Consider the following 15,481-nt stretch of genomic DNA (forward strand, 5'->3'; position numbering starts at 1 on the left):
CTGTTTCTGAACATAATGGGACCCAGAGATATCAGAACTTCTTGCTCTGTCAAGTACAAGAAGGCAGAGTTCTCTTCCCCCTTTCCTCCCACTCATCCACGTGTTCCCTGCCTGCTGGCCATGCACTTCCACAGTGCATGACTGGAACTGATAACGCAAGGTTCCCAGGGCTGAAGGGCACCTCCATCCTGACTGAGAGCACACAGTCTGGAGCTCCGTGCTGGGTAGGTCCGCAGCTGGAAAGCTCCCGCTTGGGGCCACAGGAGGTTCCCAGATCTCAGACTCTGCACAGTGGAGGGTGCTGACAGGCTGTGGCGTTGCTGCTGGCTGGTTTCAAAGACGTGCCCTCAGCTTTTGCTCAAGCGTTTCTCTCTCTACAGAGTACACTGGTGAGCCTGCCCTGTGGAATCTGGATTCCGGTGCTGAGTTTGAGATTGCTGAACAGGAGCTGGAGCTGCGTGCTGCGTTGGTCTCAGCACCATGAGCAGTTGGTCCATCTTCAGGTAACAGACTCCTCCAGGGGCCCTGGCAGGTGCTGCCCTGCCTCCTGTCCCACCTGGATCCTTTTGGTCCCTGTGTGCTCTCCTGGGTGCTTCCTAACTATCCTCAGGTTCTGCGGGTGGGAATTCGTCTTCATTGTGTGAGACTTTGGACACATTCTGGGGGCCCTCAGTCCTGCTGGAGTTGGCTCCTCATGTCTGTGAGCCAGCTCTTCTGTAGACTTTGGGCCCCGCTGTGCTGAGAGTTCCTCCAGTGCGTGGTGGAAGAAATCCAGGCTCCTCCTCAGGACAATGTGCCCTACTGACCCTGAGGGGATGCACAGGGCCTCTCCTCCTCTGTCAGATCCGGATCTTCTGCAGATGTCCAGCTCCATCATGCTCTAGGATATACTGAAGCTCAGGTTCAGATGGAAGAAAACTGGGGAACATCCTGGGAATGGGATGCCTTATGGAGTAGGTGGAGCCCAGCCTCCTTTGTTAATGTCCCCTAAGACAGTACTTTTCATCAAAGGGTCAATTTATGACTCCCTTCTCTGCAGAGCAGGATAGGAATTCTATGGAGGAGGCTGATAAGCTCCCTGTTCCTGTGTCTCTATCTCTTGACAGCCTGTGGTTCTCCTGGAGAAGAATCTTGGCCATCATTTTCCTGCCACTTATCTCATCAGGACTTGCTCCCCGCTCGAAACTGAGAGGGAATCGTCCGTCCCAAACAACAACATCATCACCTGCCACTCCTGCCAGGTTTGCATGGAGGTGGGGCAGGGCGAGAGGCAGTATGCTGTCTCTTCCTAGAGAAAATGATGTGCACAGGCAGGTGCAAATCGTGTCCTGTTCAGCAGAACCACCTTTCTCTGCGGGCTCAGTAGTCTCCACTCTTTCCCATTTTTGGTCCCTTTCTGACCTCCCCTTTCATCCCCTCTGCAGACATAACTGGTCTCATTTGACCCCCCTGGACCTGAAGAACCGATCTGTGGGCCTTGGCTTTGAAAACCCAAGAATGGGTAACGCATACTTCACCCTGGATGGCCACAAGTTCTGTATCTTTGGTGGCTCCATCCACTACTTCCGGGTTCCAAGAGAGTACTGGAGGGATCGCTTGCTGAAGCTGAAGGCCTGTGGCTTCAACACTGTCACCACGTGAGTACAGCCCCAGCCCCCTCATCTCGGGACCCTTGGGGAGCTCGCACCTGGAGCTGCAACCTGACTCTGAGCCTTGACTCTGCTTGGGACCCAGAGTGAGGACCTTCCTTCCGCCTAGGCTTCCTGCTGGTGTCTGGCATGCTCAGGCACTCAATTGTCATTTATGTTTCCTCTATGATTAAAGATTTTGGGGAGAGGGAATAAGAGATAAATAGGGGTAATACAATAGGATTGTGTAAAACTGAAAAAAATAAAAGATCTATAGTTTTGATGCAAAAAAGATTGGAATTCATGCACAGTTTTCTTCCAGTATGTGCATTGCCTGATCTTTTGCAGTGTAAGTGATTTCCTTAGGAATTTCTCTGTAAAATGAGTTCTTAGTTCCCTTAGGTGCATTTAGTTTAATGACATCTAGTGTGTGGTTCTCCATCAAGTGTGTGGAAAACAAATTAAACATCTATTTTAAAATAAGGATTTACTTATTTTTGTTGGAAAGTCAGATTTACAGAGAGAAGGAGAGACAGAAAGATCTTCCTTCCACTAGCTCACTTTCCAGAGCTGAAGTGATCCAAAGCCAAAAGCCAGGAGCCAGGAACTTCTTTTGGGTCTCCCATGAGGGTGCAGTGTCCCAAGGCTTTGTGCCTTCCTGCACTGATTTTCCAGGCTACAGGCAGGGAGCTGGATGGAAAGTGGAGCAGCCAGGACACAAACCGACACCCATACGGGATCCCGGCTTGTTCAAGGAGAGGGTTCACCCACTAAGTCATTGAGCTGGGCCCCAAAGTTAACTTTACATTGAAAGAAAAGCTTCAAGAAAGCCCTGTATAGGTTTTCAGAATAGTTATCTTCTATAAACTTTTTGAGTCCCTTTCCCTTGTGCATGGGTTTCAACATTCTTTGCACTAAAACAAACTCCTACTTTAACGTTGCTTTCCTCGAGTTTTGTGAAATTTCCTTGTCTTCTCTAGGTTTGCCTACAGATGAACACACTGTTACAGATGAATAAATTTTGATGAAACAGTTTTTATTTGCTCAAAGGGCCATGTAAACTATTGACAGCAGTATCAGAAAGAGAACTTTAAAAAGCAGAGGGCAATTTAGCTTCAGTGGAGAAGCAGGGCCTATAGGGAGTGAGATCTGTGGTAACTGAATGTATGAAGGGTTTGGCAGGCTTGGCCATTTGCCCAGCCTCTGCCTTTCTTACCATCACATCATGTCCCCAGTGTCCCTGACTGTACCAGTTGCTTCATAAGGGTTATCATGGTGGCACAAGGGGAGGGAAACTTTCTATGGTTTCTGTAAATTTCTGTCACCATGCCAGGCATTCAAACTAGTGTGTTCCTGGCACATATGAGTGTGTGGCCAAAACAAGGGGGAACCAGGGCCTGTCATGGGGATCGATGTGTTAGTTGCCATAGTTGACAGAGCTGATGAGCTGTGAAGGAGGGGCAGGCTGGTTCTCAGGCATGTTGCAAGTATATTCACACATCATGTTGCTTTCCTAACTGTTCTGAGACATGAGCAGTGCAATTCCCACTTGCAGAAGAAATGGGGTGCTGGGGGTTCAGGAGCCTCACGTAGGAGAGTACTGGATGTCTGCTTCACAATGCAGCCCAGCTGTGTGGAGTTAGAAACAAAAATCCACATCTGTACAGTGTGGCCCAACTATGTGAGACTGAAATTAGGACGGACATGGGCTGCTGCATGTGCATGGATGAGGAGACAGATACATACCAGACACAACGAAAAGAAGTTATGAGTAGTGAAGCTCTGTTACTAACATACTAGCCATCAGAAAAATCTTTTTTTAGAAGATTTATTTATTTTTATTTATACAGAGAGGAGGAGAGAGAGAGAAGATCTTCTGTCCAATGGTTCACTCCCCAAGTGGCCACAATGGCTGGAGCTGAGCCAATCTGAAGCCAGGAGCCAGGAGCCTTTTCTGGGTCTCCCATGCAGGTGCAGGATCCCAAGGCTTTGGGCCATCCTCAACTGTTTTCTCAGACCACAAGCTGGGAGCTGGTTGGGAAGTGGAGCTGCTGGGATTAGAACCAGCATCCATATGGGATCCTGGTACGTTCAAGGCAAGGACTTTAGCCATTAGGATATTGTGCTGAGCCCAGAAATAAAAGATTCCAAGACTAGAATTATTAAACATGTATTGAAAGCTGAAGCTGCTAAGCCTTGGGAAAGACACCTGTATCATGATGTGTGATTTCCTTCATGACAATAGTTGCCCATAATGGCACAAGATGGCAGGGAAGTTCCCTTCAGTAGATGGGTTTTGCCATTGCCAGAATTCAGATGCTCTTTCTGATGTATTCACCACTGCAAAGTAATAGAAACAATTTCGGTTGTTCAGTGATCACTTACCTACTACTTACACATAGCCAGGCATGCTCTGAGACTTGGAAAATATTAATTTATGGTTTGCTTTTTGCAAACCCTTGTTGAGAAAGATTTTTTTTTTTTTTTACAATGAGAAAACTCTGTCCCAGAGAGGACAAGATGTTCTTCTCAGGTCGCACTGACAAATGCCCAGAGCTTTCAAGAGCAGAAAACTTGCTTACAGCCAGGGGGCTTGGGACAGCTTCCTCATGGGAATGCAGCCTCTTTAGGTGGAGTCTGAAGATTACTGTCCACACCATGAGACATTTACTTGGGGACATGACCGTTTAGCCCTCATTTTTACTACTGTGGAACAGGGGTCTTTGTACTTGCTCAAAATCAATATTTGTGGCAAATTAAGCCTGTAATTGTAGAGTGTATTAAAATCACATTTTAGCAAAACTGGGGAGGGGGTGGAGAGAGGAGAATTGGGGGGACAGGAGAGTAAGGGATGTGAAGTTGTCTTCTTGGGACTATACCTGTGGAATGCCAAAATCACTTTTTCCTTATATAATAAACATTTTCTTGAAACCATGCTGGCAATGCTACACTTTCATTGTAAGAACATTTTATGACACAGGATATATGTTTCTAAAGATTTTTGCCACCTACAATTGGAAAAGCTTCATGTTCAAACCATGGGATTTATTCACAGCAGGAACTCTCAAACTTGTCACATTGAATAGAAAGAACAGAGAAGTATTAGCAACATGCCAAGAGGAATATAAATGTGCACAGGTGCAGTTGTGTTAATTGTGTTAATGCCTGTTTAAGTCAATATTGTGTTCCTGGATGAATTCCACATTAGCTGTTGTAGGTATTCCTTTCTGTATAAAAGTTTTTGGACGAAATCATCACAATGATTCTCCCTTATTTACTCTGCTGATCTGTGGTCCTTCAGGACCCAGGAATCCAGAATGAGCTGCTTCTTTCTGAATGCGCTCTGCTTTTCCCCTGCTGACCAAGTTCCTTTCTGCAGAGGAGGACATGCCTGGAAGGCCCTGTCTAGGCACTGAGGGAGCTGCTTGAAAGAGAAAGGCAGCACTGTGACTGCTGACTCAGGCACAAAGCAAGTAATTTAATCTTAAGAAACGAGTTTTATTGAGAATTGCTATTACATTTACTTTTAAATTATATTTTGTGCCTCTGATGTTGATGAAATCATATTTTCTTACTTCCCATAAGAGCTTCCTATTCCAAAAAAAACCAACATTTAATACTTGCACATCTTTATGGGGTACAATGTAAGTCAAAACACTTATGCAGTGTGTGGTGAGCATGTCATAGTAATTAGCCTTTTCATCTGTTTACCATTTCTTTATATTTAGAGACGTTAAGTTCCTCTCTTATACTTCTCCATAAAAGTTCATTGCAGTCCATCCTCTTCCCACTGTGATCTGAAATAGGATGTTCCTTGGATCTGTGGATTTGTACCTGTTATCCAGGCTCATTCTGTTGCTCCACCACTCCCTTCCCAGCCGGGATCCCATATGGGCGCTGGTTCTAAACCCGGCAGCTCCACTTTGCATCCAGCTCCCTGCTTGTGGCCTTGGAAACAGGTGAGGACTGCCCAAAGCTTTGGGACCCTGCACGTGCGTGGGAGACCTGGAGGAGCTTCCTGACTGCTGGCTTTGGATTGGCTTAGTTCCAGCCATTGTGGTCTCCTGGGGAGTGAACCATCAGATGGAACATCTTCCTCTCTGTCTCTCCTCCTCTCTGTACATCTGCCTTTCCAAAAAAAAAAAAATCTTAAAAAAAAATTCACTCATTCATCTGAAAATCAAAGTTACCGAATAAAGAGAATCTTTCATGTGCTGGCTCACTCCCCTTTCATATGAAAATGATATTGAGTCCTTTTCATGTATTTTCTGACATTATTAATTATTTTTAAAATTGCTTGTTCATATTTTGTCTATTTGGAATTTGTACTTTTTTATGTACGTTTTTGATCTCCTTGACATTGTTTTGGTTGTCATTGTCTCCTTGACATTGTTTTGATCTCCTTGACATTGTTTGTGTTAACCTGTTGACCTGCTATGCATCTTCCTTTGAAAAACATCCCTATTTAGTGTGCATTTAAAAGTATTTATTTATTTGAAAGGCTGGTTCCAAGGAAGGGAGACACAAGGAGAGATATTTCAGTTACTATTTCACACCCCAAAGGGTCACAAAGGCAAAGGCCACACCAGGTTGAGGCCACAAGCCTAGAAATTCATCCAGGTCACTCTTGTAGCTGGCAAGGACCTAAACATTTGGGTCATGTGCTGCTGCTTTCCCAAGTACATCTGTGGACAGCTAGAGGAGAAGTAGAGTAGCCAGGACTCCAGTAGGGGCCCATTTTCAGTGCTGGTGCTGCAGGCGGTGACTTAACCCATTATATCACGACCCTGACCCCTATTCAGTTTTAAATTGGATTATTTATTCCTTTAATACTTGGTTGATATCCGTAGATAGTTTGGTTATTAACTCCTTGTTAGATGTATAGTTCTAAAAGCTTTCCACTCACTCTGTAATTCCTCTATCTTGTTCTCGCTCTCCTTTTTTTTTCCTGTACAAGGACTTTTATTCCAGGAAATTCTGTGTGTCTGTTTTCACCTTTGTTCCCTGTGCTTTTGGAGTCATATCATGGACTCCCTTTGCATTCCAATTTAATACGTTCTCTGCCTTGTAAAGATTTCAAAATTTAGTACCTTAGATTTAGATTTCAATCCATTTTGAGTTTACTCATATTTATGATAAAAGATAGGGATTTTAGTTTTACTCCTCTTCATTTAAAATATTTTACTTACATAAGGGGAACAAATTTCATGTAGTCAATACACACAGGTTTTTTTTTTTTTTAAAGATTTATTCATTCCTACTGGAGAGGCAGATCTACAGAGAGAAGGGGAAACAGAAAGGTTTTCTGTCTGCTGGTTCACTCCCCAAGTAACTGCAGTGTTGAATCTGAGCTGATCTGGAGTCAGTAGCCAGGAGCCAGGAGCTTCTTCTCAGTCTTCCATATGAGTGCAGGGTACCAAGGCTTTGTGTCATTCTCTACTGCTTTCCCAGGCCACATGCAGTGAGCTGGATGGGAAGTGGAGCAGCCAGAACATGAATGGGTGCCTGTATAGGATCCTGTACATGTAAGGCCAGGATTTAGCCACTGGGCCACTGGGCCAGGCCTGATAGCATAGACCGTATTGAAAAAATAGTTTATGGTTTAGCTGAAGTGCACTTGTCTTGTTGCTTCTGCTGGGTTTTCAGTGAACCTGCGAATGTAGTTTCTGAATAATTTCTTTTACTCTCATCCTTGTCAACTGTGTCTTTAAGATGCACAATTGTCTACTCTGTTGCAGTTTGGAGGGATGGAAGTATAGCTTTGAGAAGAATAAGTATTTTCTTGTAGGTCTTTATTTGGCTCAAATTGTATGGTATATTGATCCAAAGAGAGTTTGATGTCTGTCCCTGGCAAATGTGATAGCCTGGGCCTTATTATTGATGCTGAAGAAAGAAATTTGACTGCTACCTTGTCCTACTGGGAAGCCTGAGTGATGCTGGCATGTGTGGCACCGATTACATTAGTAGTAGTACTGTGTGACACAGATGGATATGTCCTTATATCCTGTTAGATTTCAATGGGTGCTGTGCTTTTAATATCAATAGCCATAATATGAGGGCTAGAGGACTCTTACAGGGGGACTACAAGGTATACAAGTTGGTTTGCTCCGGACGCTGTGAGTCCAGAGAGGTAGAATACAGGTAGATTCCAACCTGTGTCCACTGGGTGCTTTCCAGCGGCAACAAGAAAGTTAGAATGAATTCAGGCCACTCCTTGTGGTTGGAATGATGATGTGTCTCGTCCAGCAGGACAATCAACGGGGGTCGCAACCACCTAGGAGAGATTGGGGGACAAGAGACACGAAGAATGGACAGCAAGACAGGATGTCTGATCAAGCTGTCAGTTTATTGATTTTAATTAAGGGTTTTTATATTCTTCAGTAACTAAGGCTCAGGGAGGAAAGGAGAAAACCATAGTCTCCAGACCGATTGTTCTTGAGCAGCCACCATATCAACCATAGTAACCAACATATCAACAATAGCATAGGTAATCAGCAACAAGATGTCGGCAGGTACAGCATAAATCACATTCTAAAACAGTTGCTAGAAACAATTGAAGCTAAGCATGTGATTAGTTTCATAACTTCTTTCCCAAGCATCTAGCCAGCCAGGGATTTTCCACTGGCCCATAGTTCTATATTCAAAATGGCTTCAGTGTGGCTATAGTACACGGCTCCTGACAATGATGTGGATCTTTTAATTGACTGCTTTTAGTGTTTGCTTCCAGAAATTAAGGTTACTCCCTCTTGCTCATGTAGTGAGCAAACATAGCTGTTGGGCTAGTGCTCCAAGCTCTCATAGTTACCTCAGATTTTGCCCTGCTGGTAGGAGTAAAACAGAGCAAGCTTGGAAGGCTTCCATGGTCAAGCATGGTGCCATATGTGGTTGGAATGAAGGCATCCCTCTAGCTGCTCAGATTGTTACCGTGTTGAGTCACATCTGGGTCCCATTAGTCACTGGTATTCATGGCAGGCCAATTTGATGCTTGTAGTGGCATGTGCAAAACTGAGCCCGTACCACCAAGCACAAGTCTCTGTCTAACCCCATGGCAAGTCTGGAGGGTCATTTTGTAGGCATTGGTCTGGGCTTGGAGGTCTATGAGCTTGATCCAGTGTGGGGGCTCAGAGCAGCAGTTGGCCAGGCTCTTGATTCCAAGATAAGGTCCCAGATTCCTTCTTTTGTCCTCTCTGCAGCAGCAGCAGAAGCCTTGTTCTGCTTTCTGGTTGATGGAGGGGTAGTGGACAAAACTTGGCAATGTGGGGTTCAAATGCTCTGCAAGGATGAGCCTGGAAGCCAGGTTATGACTCTAAGTGCAGTGACAGTGGTCCTGGCATTGAGCTTCAGTTCCTTCTCTCTTCAGCAGGAAGTGACCCTGGAAAGTTGCACAATATAGATCTGGGTGAAGAGAGACATAGGTGATTTTGACACCTGCTTCATTCAATGTGTTTTGGGGAAGTTATACTAACAAGAGACACTTTTCTCTCATCTTGATTCTGTTCTGAACATTAATAGGTACACAAATATATGTCCAAACTGGTGTCTCTGAGTGGAAGTGGTCCCTTGTGCTTCCTCCTCAGCTGCTTGTGGGTTTCTACATTCTTGTAACAACTTAACAGTTTGGAGAAGAGAACGAAGAATCTTATGCTGCTTCTCTCTTATGTCTTTCAGGTACATTCCTTGGAATCTCCACGAGCCAGAAGGCGGCAAATTTGACTTTTCTGGGAATCTGGACCTAGAGTATGTGATGTTGCTGCTGTGAGCTTGTCTGGGGATGCAGGGAAGAGGCAGAGAGATGCCTACACAGGGAAAATGAGGCAGGTTGCTATGTCTCCTGTGAAAATCTATGAGGTATAGGGCTCAAGCCTCTCCTCAGCACCATGTAAGAGTTTCTCCTCCACAGATATGACCCACCTGGGTTGTATATGCAGATGGAAGGCTACTGTCTGCACCACAGCCTGGGGAGAGGGACCTACCACTGCAGTAAGACTCAGCAACTTAGGATGGGACAGATGGATTCACTGTTGTAACTCTGTTTTAACTGTCTGACATCCTTCAGACTCCCAGAAGGGTTAATGGGTGGTCATAAGACTGGCAGTTGGAGAGATAAGTTCCAGAGTAAGCTAGATAGCTTACAATTCTTGTGACTTGGTGTAGGGACACCCTGATATGCTAGGGGTATAGCCGAGACTTCCTTCATTTTGTTGTCTCTGGTGGTGAGAAAGTGGGAACGAGACAGACCTCTCCTGTAACATGCAGGGCACTCATGCTCCCATCCACCCAGCCTTTGCTCTGGACTCAAGCCCAGTGCTGAAGGGTTTTATCTTTCCAGAGCCTTTGTGATGACAGCAGGGAAGATTGGGCTGTGGGTGATCCTGCGTCCAGGCCCCTACATCTGCGCTGAGGTTGACCTTGGAGGCTTGCCCAGGTAAGCTGAGTTCTGACACCAGAGCTGTGGTTTAGTAAACTACATTAATTTGTCAAAAGTAAAATTTAAACCTAGTTGTGATGAGAGCAACTCCATTGCCTGAGTGTGTGTGTCTGGCATTGGATCCTGGGATTTACTTGTTTTCCCTTTTTTTCTGCCACCTGAGAGCTATGGTCATGGGATGGTTCCGTAGTCACTCCTATTGTACAGAACAGTAGTGGAAATGTCTTGTTCCTACTCCTGTGGCTTTGTCAGGGACTAAGGAGAACTGAGAAGAGTAGGAGGGGTACTGTCCCTATCCCTTCCCACAGGAAGGAGCTATGACCTTTCTCTCTTCCCATGCAGTATTAATAAATAAATAAATAGATAGATAAATAAATAAATAATGGAAATGCAAAGTTTGGGCCTGCAAAGAAGGTCTCATTTTACTAGTCTTTCTCTTATGTTTTTGCTACTTCCTGAAGCTATGAAACTTGACTAATTCCTTTCATTTTCACTTCCTGCATCTAATTTACTCATTTTAGATGTTGGCTGTTGACACAGAGGTGAGTTTTGGGAGAGAATCAAGAATCTATTCTCTTATCTCTGCCATCTGATAAGATTCCTGGTTTCTGTCCTAATGTGTTTCCAGATGAGCACTTTTCTTATATTCATATGGAGGACCTTTTTTTTCCCCCATGATCAACTCATTCTCTACTCCAGCTTAAGAAAATGATAAGCCTGGGGCCCTGCAGTGTGGCCTAGTGGCTAAAGTCCTCACCTTGAATGCACCGGGATCCCATATGGGCGCCGGTTTTAATCCTGGCAGCTCCACTCCCCATCCAGCTTCCTACTTGTGGCATGGGAAAGCAATGGAGGACAGCCCAAAGCTTTGGGACCCTGCACCCGTGTAGGAGACCCGGAAGAAGTTCCTGGCTCCAGGCTTTGGATCGGTGCAGTCCTTGCGGTTGCGCTTACTTGGGGAGTGAATCATCAGACAGAAGATCTTCCTCTCTGTCTCTCGTCTCTGTATATCTGACTTTCCAATAAATAAATAAATCTTAAAAAAAAATGAAAAGCCTGGGCCTTAAGTAGAATTTTAGAGAATTGACCATTTCCTTTGCTGATCATCTGGGGACCTCAGCGGCCAGCAGGGGAAGAGACCGTGTACTTTTAGCTCCCATCCTGCACATAGGTCTTAGGGGCAATGTGACCCTATCCACAAGGAACAGATGCTGTGTTCAGGAAACTGTTCTTAAGGACTCAAAAGAGTGGAGATGAGTTGTCAATTCATTGAAAACAAAAAATTCATAAAACCAGGCAGGCTCAGTCCCTTAGACTGGCCATTCGGATCTGAAAACTCTTGTAGGTTGTAAGGTGCTTTGGGGATGCAGGTGATGTTTGCTTGTAAATCCCACCAGAGTGGGAGTGGTCCAAGAACTGGAGCAGATCTTGGCAGGATTCCCTGGCACATCAGGGCTCTAAGTAGGAGCTGGATGTGTAGAGGTGAAAGCTGATGAAAGCGGCTTTTAGGAGGGCATAGAAGTTGTGCTCAGTGGCCCCATACTTTATCCTACCTTCCTATCTCTTCATTGAACCTGTCCTTCCTCCCCACAGCCGTCTACTGCGAGATCCCAAGCCCCAACTGAGGACAACTGAAAAAGGCTTTATTGACGCAGTTGACAGGTATTTTGATCATCTGGTTCCACGAATGATTCCTCTTCAGGTAAGATTTTGTGTTTTCCATCTTCCCATCACTCCACGAAATGAACATGTTTTGTTCTGCCTGACGTTTCTGGACCTTCAGACTCCGCACCATCAGTGAGGACTTCTTTCACCTCCATTTCACTGGGGCTTATGGAATTATACCAGGGATTATCCTGGATCCTGGTGGATGCTTGGAATTTACTAATGTGCTGGCATATATCTAACCTGTCTCTGCTATTATGTCAGCTTTGCTGTTTTACAGTTAATGCAAATTTTGCAAATATTCTTGCATGACAGCAAAGAGTGGTTGGGAAAAAAATCAAGGCTCCCTTCTCATTTGAACCAAAGGCACAGAGCTGTTTGGAGCAGACAGCCAACTTGCTTAGGAAATTGTAGAGCAAATTGCTTGTAAACAGAGTCAAGTTATAGACCTATGTCAATGGACACTGCATTAAAGACATAATGTTTGAATGGATCAGACTAGGGCTTCTACTGGTAGGTAGGGCATGGAACAAAGTTTTGGGCTGGTAAGGAATTCCATGGCATGTTTTCCATGGAGACCTGGAGGCTAAGCAGGCCATTAGCTAAGCAGATGTGTTGGTGCTGAGTATCAATAAAGGAGAAGTAATAAATGGGAAGAAATGGAACGAGGGGCATAGAGACAGGAAGCCCACCATGCTTGGGCGGTGAAGAAGGAAGAGAAGTCAAATGTGACTTATAATAGAGAATTTAAAAACATTTTCATTTCCTTTTCATTCCTTCATCACTCTATCCCCTTGCCTGAAAAAGCACAGCCCCTCTGTGGTTAGCATCTTTGTTATGGACAATGGGATTTTCTGGGTTGTATATTGGGAATAAAGAGATCAGTCTTTTGTTCTTGACAGTATACTTTGCTGCCAGTGTCTTCAGAGTCCAAAAAGGTAGAGATATGCTCGCAGTGTAAGGACTCTACGTGGATAAATCCAATGAACTGGAATTGTGCTTTAGCATAAGCCTTCAATGTTAGTGAGACTGGGTGAAGGTTTTACTAACACAGCTTGAAAAGCAGCTAGAATGTGAGAAAGCATAATATGAATGCAGAGAACTTATGGCTTTCTTAGGAAGATGGAGTGAGAAAACCATGCGACACATCCTAGACAACTTGACCATATTGCCGTGTGATGTGAAGATCCTGGATAAATGTCCTTAATGGTGGAGGTCACTGAAATGGAAGGAGAGGTCAAAGGCGCATGAGGGAGAGAAACTGCCAAGGACTTAAGCAGACAGGAGCAGTGGGACCCGGCATGAAATCATAACATCATCCAAAGAGAAAGCAGGAATTTGGGAAGTCTCTTCTGGTTTCCACACATTGTCTGCTTCCAGCTTCTTTGGTTATATTGCAATCCAGGAAATTGAAACAGAGACTGAGTTTGGATTGAGTTTTGATTGCCTTTGCTTTTACTCTTTTGCATAGAATTTTTCAAAGTATGAAACCACTGTTTCACTCTTGGATCTTTTTTTTTTAAAGCTTTATTTATTTTTCTTGGAGGGACAGATTTACAGAAAGAGGGAAACAGAGAGAAAGTTCTTCCATCTGCTGATTCATTCCCCCACCGACCACAATGGCCAGACCTGAGCCTATTTGAACCTAGGAGCTTCTTCTGGGTTTCCCACATGGGTGCTAGGCCTCAATGTTTTGGGCCATCTTCTATTGCTTTCCCAGGCCAAAAACAGGGAGCTGGGGGAGTAGTCACAACACAAACTGGCACCAGTATGGGATCTCAGTGCTTACAAGGGGAGGATGAGCCACTTGAGTCATTGCTTCAGGCCCTCGCTGTTTCATCTTAAATAAAAGAATAAACATTTTGAGATAGTTGATAGATAATGGTAGTTTATTTGGTTCTTAGTTATGAAGAAGTCCCAGAGTATGGTTCTATCATCTGCTCAGATCATTAGGGATGATTGCCTCCTTAACTTCAAGTAATCTTAGTTCATTCCTAAACCTCCACCTTTAAATTGCACTACCAGAGGACTGGCAGGCTGTTGGCAACACTGGGAAATCTGGTTTATAATGAAATTGTTACAGGTGGGAGTGTGGGCAGAATGGGCAAGAAGTAAGTGATTGTGGGTCTGAGACTTCGTAGTCAAGTGTCATAGTCAAGTTAGAAACAGAGGGAGCCTGTGGTAGCTCTTATCTTGGCCATCGTAGGGACAGCAGGGCTCTTACATATATCTTATTATTTGGATCGAAAGAGATACCAGACTCCAAAGGACTTGGACTCCAACCCTTCAGACAAGCTGTGCTATCTTCTCCAGGGACTCTCGACACTTCAGCATTTGTTCCTGGTAGCTTCCTTCTTTAATTCTCTTGTGCTTGTCTTTCAGTATCTCTCTGGAGGCCCTGTCATTGCATTTCAAGTAGAGAATGAATATGGCTCATATAATAAGGATAGGCGTTATATGCCTTACCTTTACCAGGTAAGAACACTTGCTGTATATCCACACTTACATGCATACTTCCTCAATCTGTCTTTGTCCCGCACTGATTTCTGATTTCCTACATAGAGAACACTGTGTGAGGCATTGTGCATTACCAAGATATCTAAGATCAAATTGAATTTCTTTATGAATTGATAACTAAGGACATTCTTTGTATATTACTGCTTTTTGTTTATTGTCTATATCCACATCCCTGTGACCCATGTTTTTAAAATTAAATTTAGATATTAGTGAATGTACATTTATAGTTAATAGTGTTTCAGTGGCATGATGGTGATGTCTAGTATAGTAGTTTGAAGTTTCATGGTATTATGAATATTTCATCTTCAGATTTGTTTTCTCCTCCTTTGAAGGACTTCTCAGCTCAGAAATTACCTGAAGGACACCTTGTTGTCTTATCTGATAGTGCAGGTCCCCCCCTGTCCTTGAATGACCATATCGAGTGCTGATTAGGTTCTGTTCTATACTTGAGGTATTGATCAAGATGAGGAGACCACACAATCTGGCCTGACATACTAGACTGCTGTTGTGATTAGCTCTTTGCATAAGATGAAAGATCTGGGGAATCATCAACTGGGCAAGAAGAGGTGGGCAAGCACACTGTGGGACTCCATAGATTTGGTCCCTGACCAACAGTTGTGGAACTGGATAAGGTCTGTGAGGAATTCCTCACTCACACTTGTCTCAGGGACTGCTAAATGCCTTAGTCAAATCAATTGGACTATTATTATTTTTTGTTACATTGAAATTTCCACTTGACTATATTTCCAGACACAATTAGGCACAGCTAGAAGAATAGATGAGATACATTAAGAAGAAAGTTGAAACCCTCACCGTCTATCTATTTCCTATACTCTCAGAAAAGCTGATTTTTAACTCCTTCTTCCACAGTTGTAATATTCATTTCACAGGGTTCAGTCAGGAGCCAATGTTTGTAACACTGATCATTATTCCTTCTTAGAACCCATGGCTTCAGTCTGTGTCCTCAAGCACAAAATAGCTCCCATATTTTATTTATTTCTTTGAGTTATATCCCCCTTTTGTTTTCTGACAAATTCTTATTTTTTCTCCTGGAGGGTTTGATTGTGCAGTGTCAGAGCCCATGCTCAGCTGCTGTTTGGGTAGGAAAAAACACTGGGTTTGACAGATGCTGTAATTCTCCCAATGCTTAGCTTGCAGATAGCTATTGTATCAGTCAAGTTCAGTACTGTAACAAAACACCCAAGGCAACCTACATCTGGTACAAGGAGGTTTATGTTAACTA

At 44.1% G+C, this 15,481-nt stretch overlaps 1 protein-coding gene across 1 annotated transcript in view; it reads left to right on the plus strand.

Moving 5' to 3' along the window:
* The first annotated feature begins 1,056 nt into the window (after nucleotides 1–1,056).
* The window catches only part of LOC121161203 (beta-galactosidase-1-like protein 3), a 49,062-nt gene continuing 34,637 nt past the window's right edge, over nucleotides 1,057–15,481 (plus strand). The window contains exons 1-6 of the mRNA XM_040987514.1: nucleotides 1,057–1,241; nucleotides 1,425–1,637; nucleotides 9,297–9,365; nucleotides 9,958–10,053; nucleotides 11,650–11,758; nucleotides 14,104–14,196. Coding sequence (XP_040843448.1) covers nucleotides 1,057–1,241; nucleotides 1,425–1,637; nucleotides 9,297–9,365; nucleotides 9,958–10,053; nucleotides 11,650–11,758; nucleotides 14,104–14,196 — 765 coding nt within the window. The remainder of the gene's footprint in view (nucleotides 1,242–1,424; nucleotides 1,638–9,296; nucleotides 9,366–9,957; nucleotides 10,054–11,649; nucleotides 11,759–14,103; nucleotides 14,197–15,481) is intronic.

This window comes from Ochotona curzoniae, unplaced genomic scaffold, assembly GCF_017591425.1.
Source record: "Ochotona curzoniae isolate NIBS_2020 unplaced genomic scaffold, NIBS_Ocur_1.0 contig_4714, whole genome shotgun sequence".
NCBI lineage: Eukaryota > Metazoa > Chordata > Mammalia > Lagomorpha > Ochotonidae > Ochotona > Ochotona curzoniae.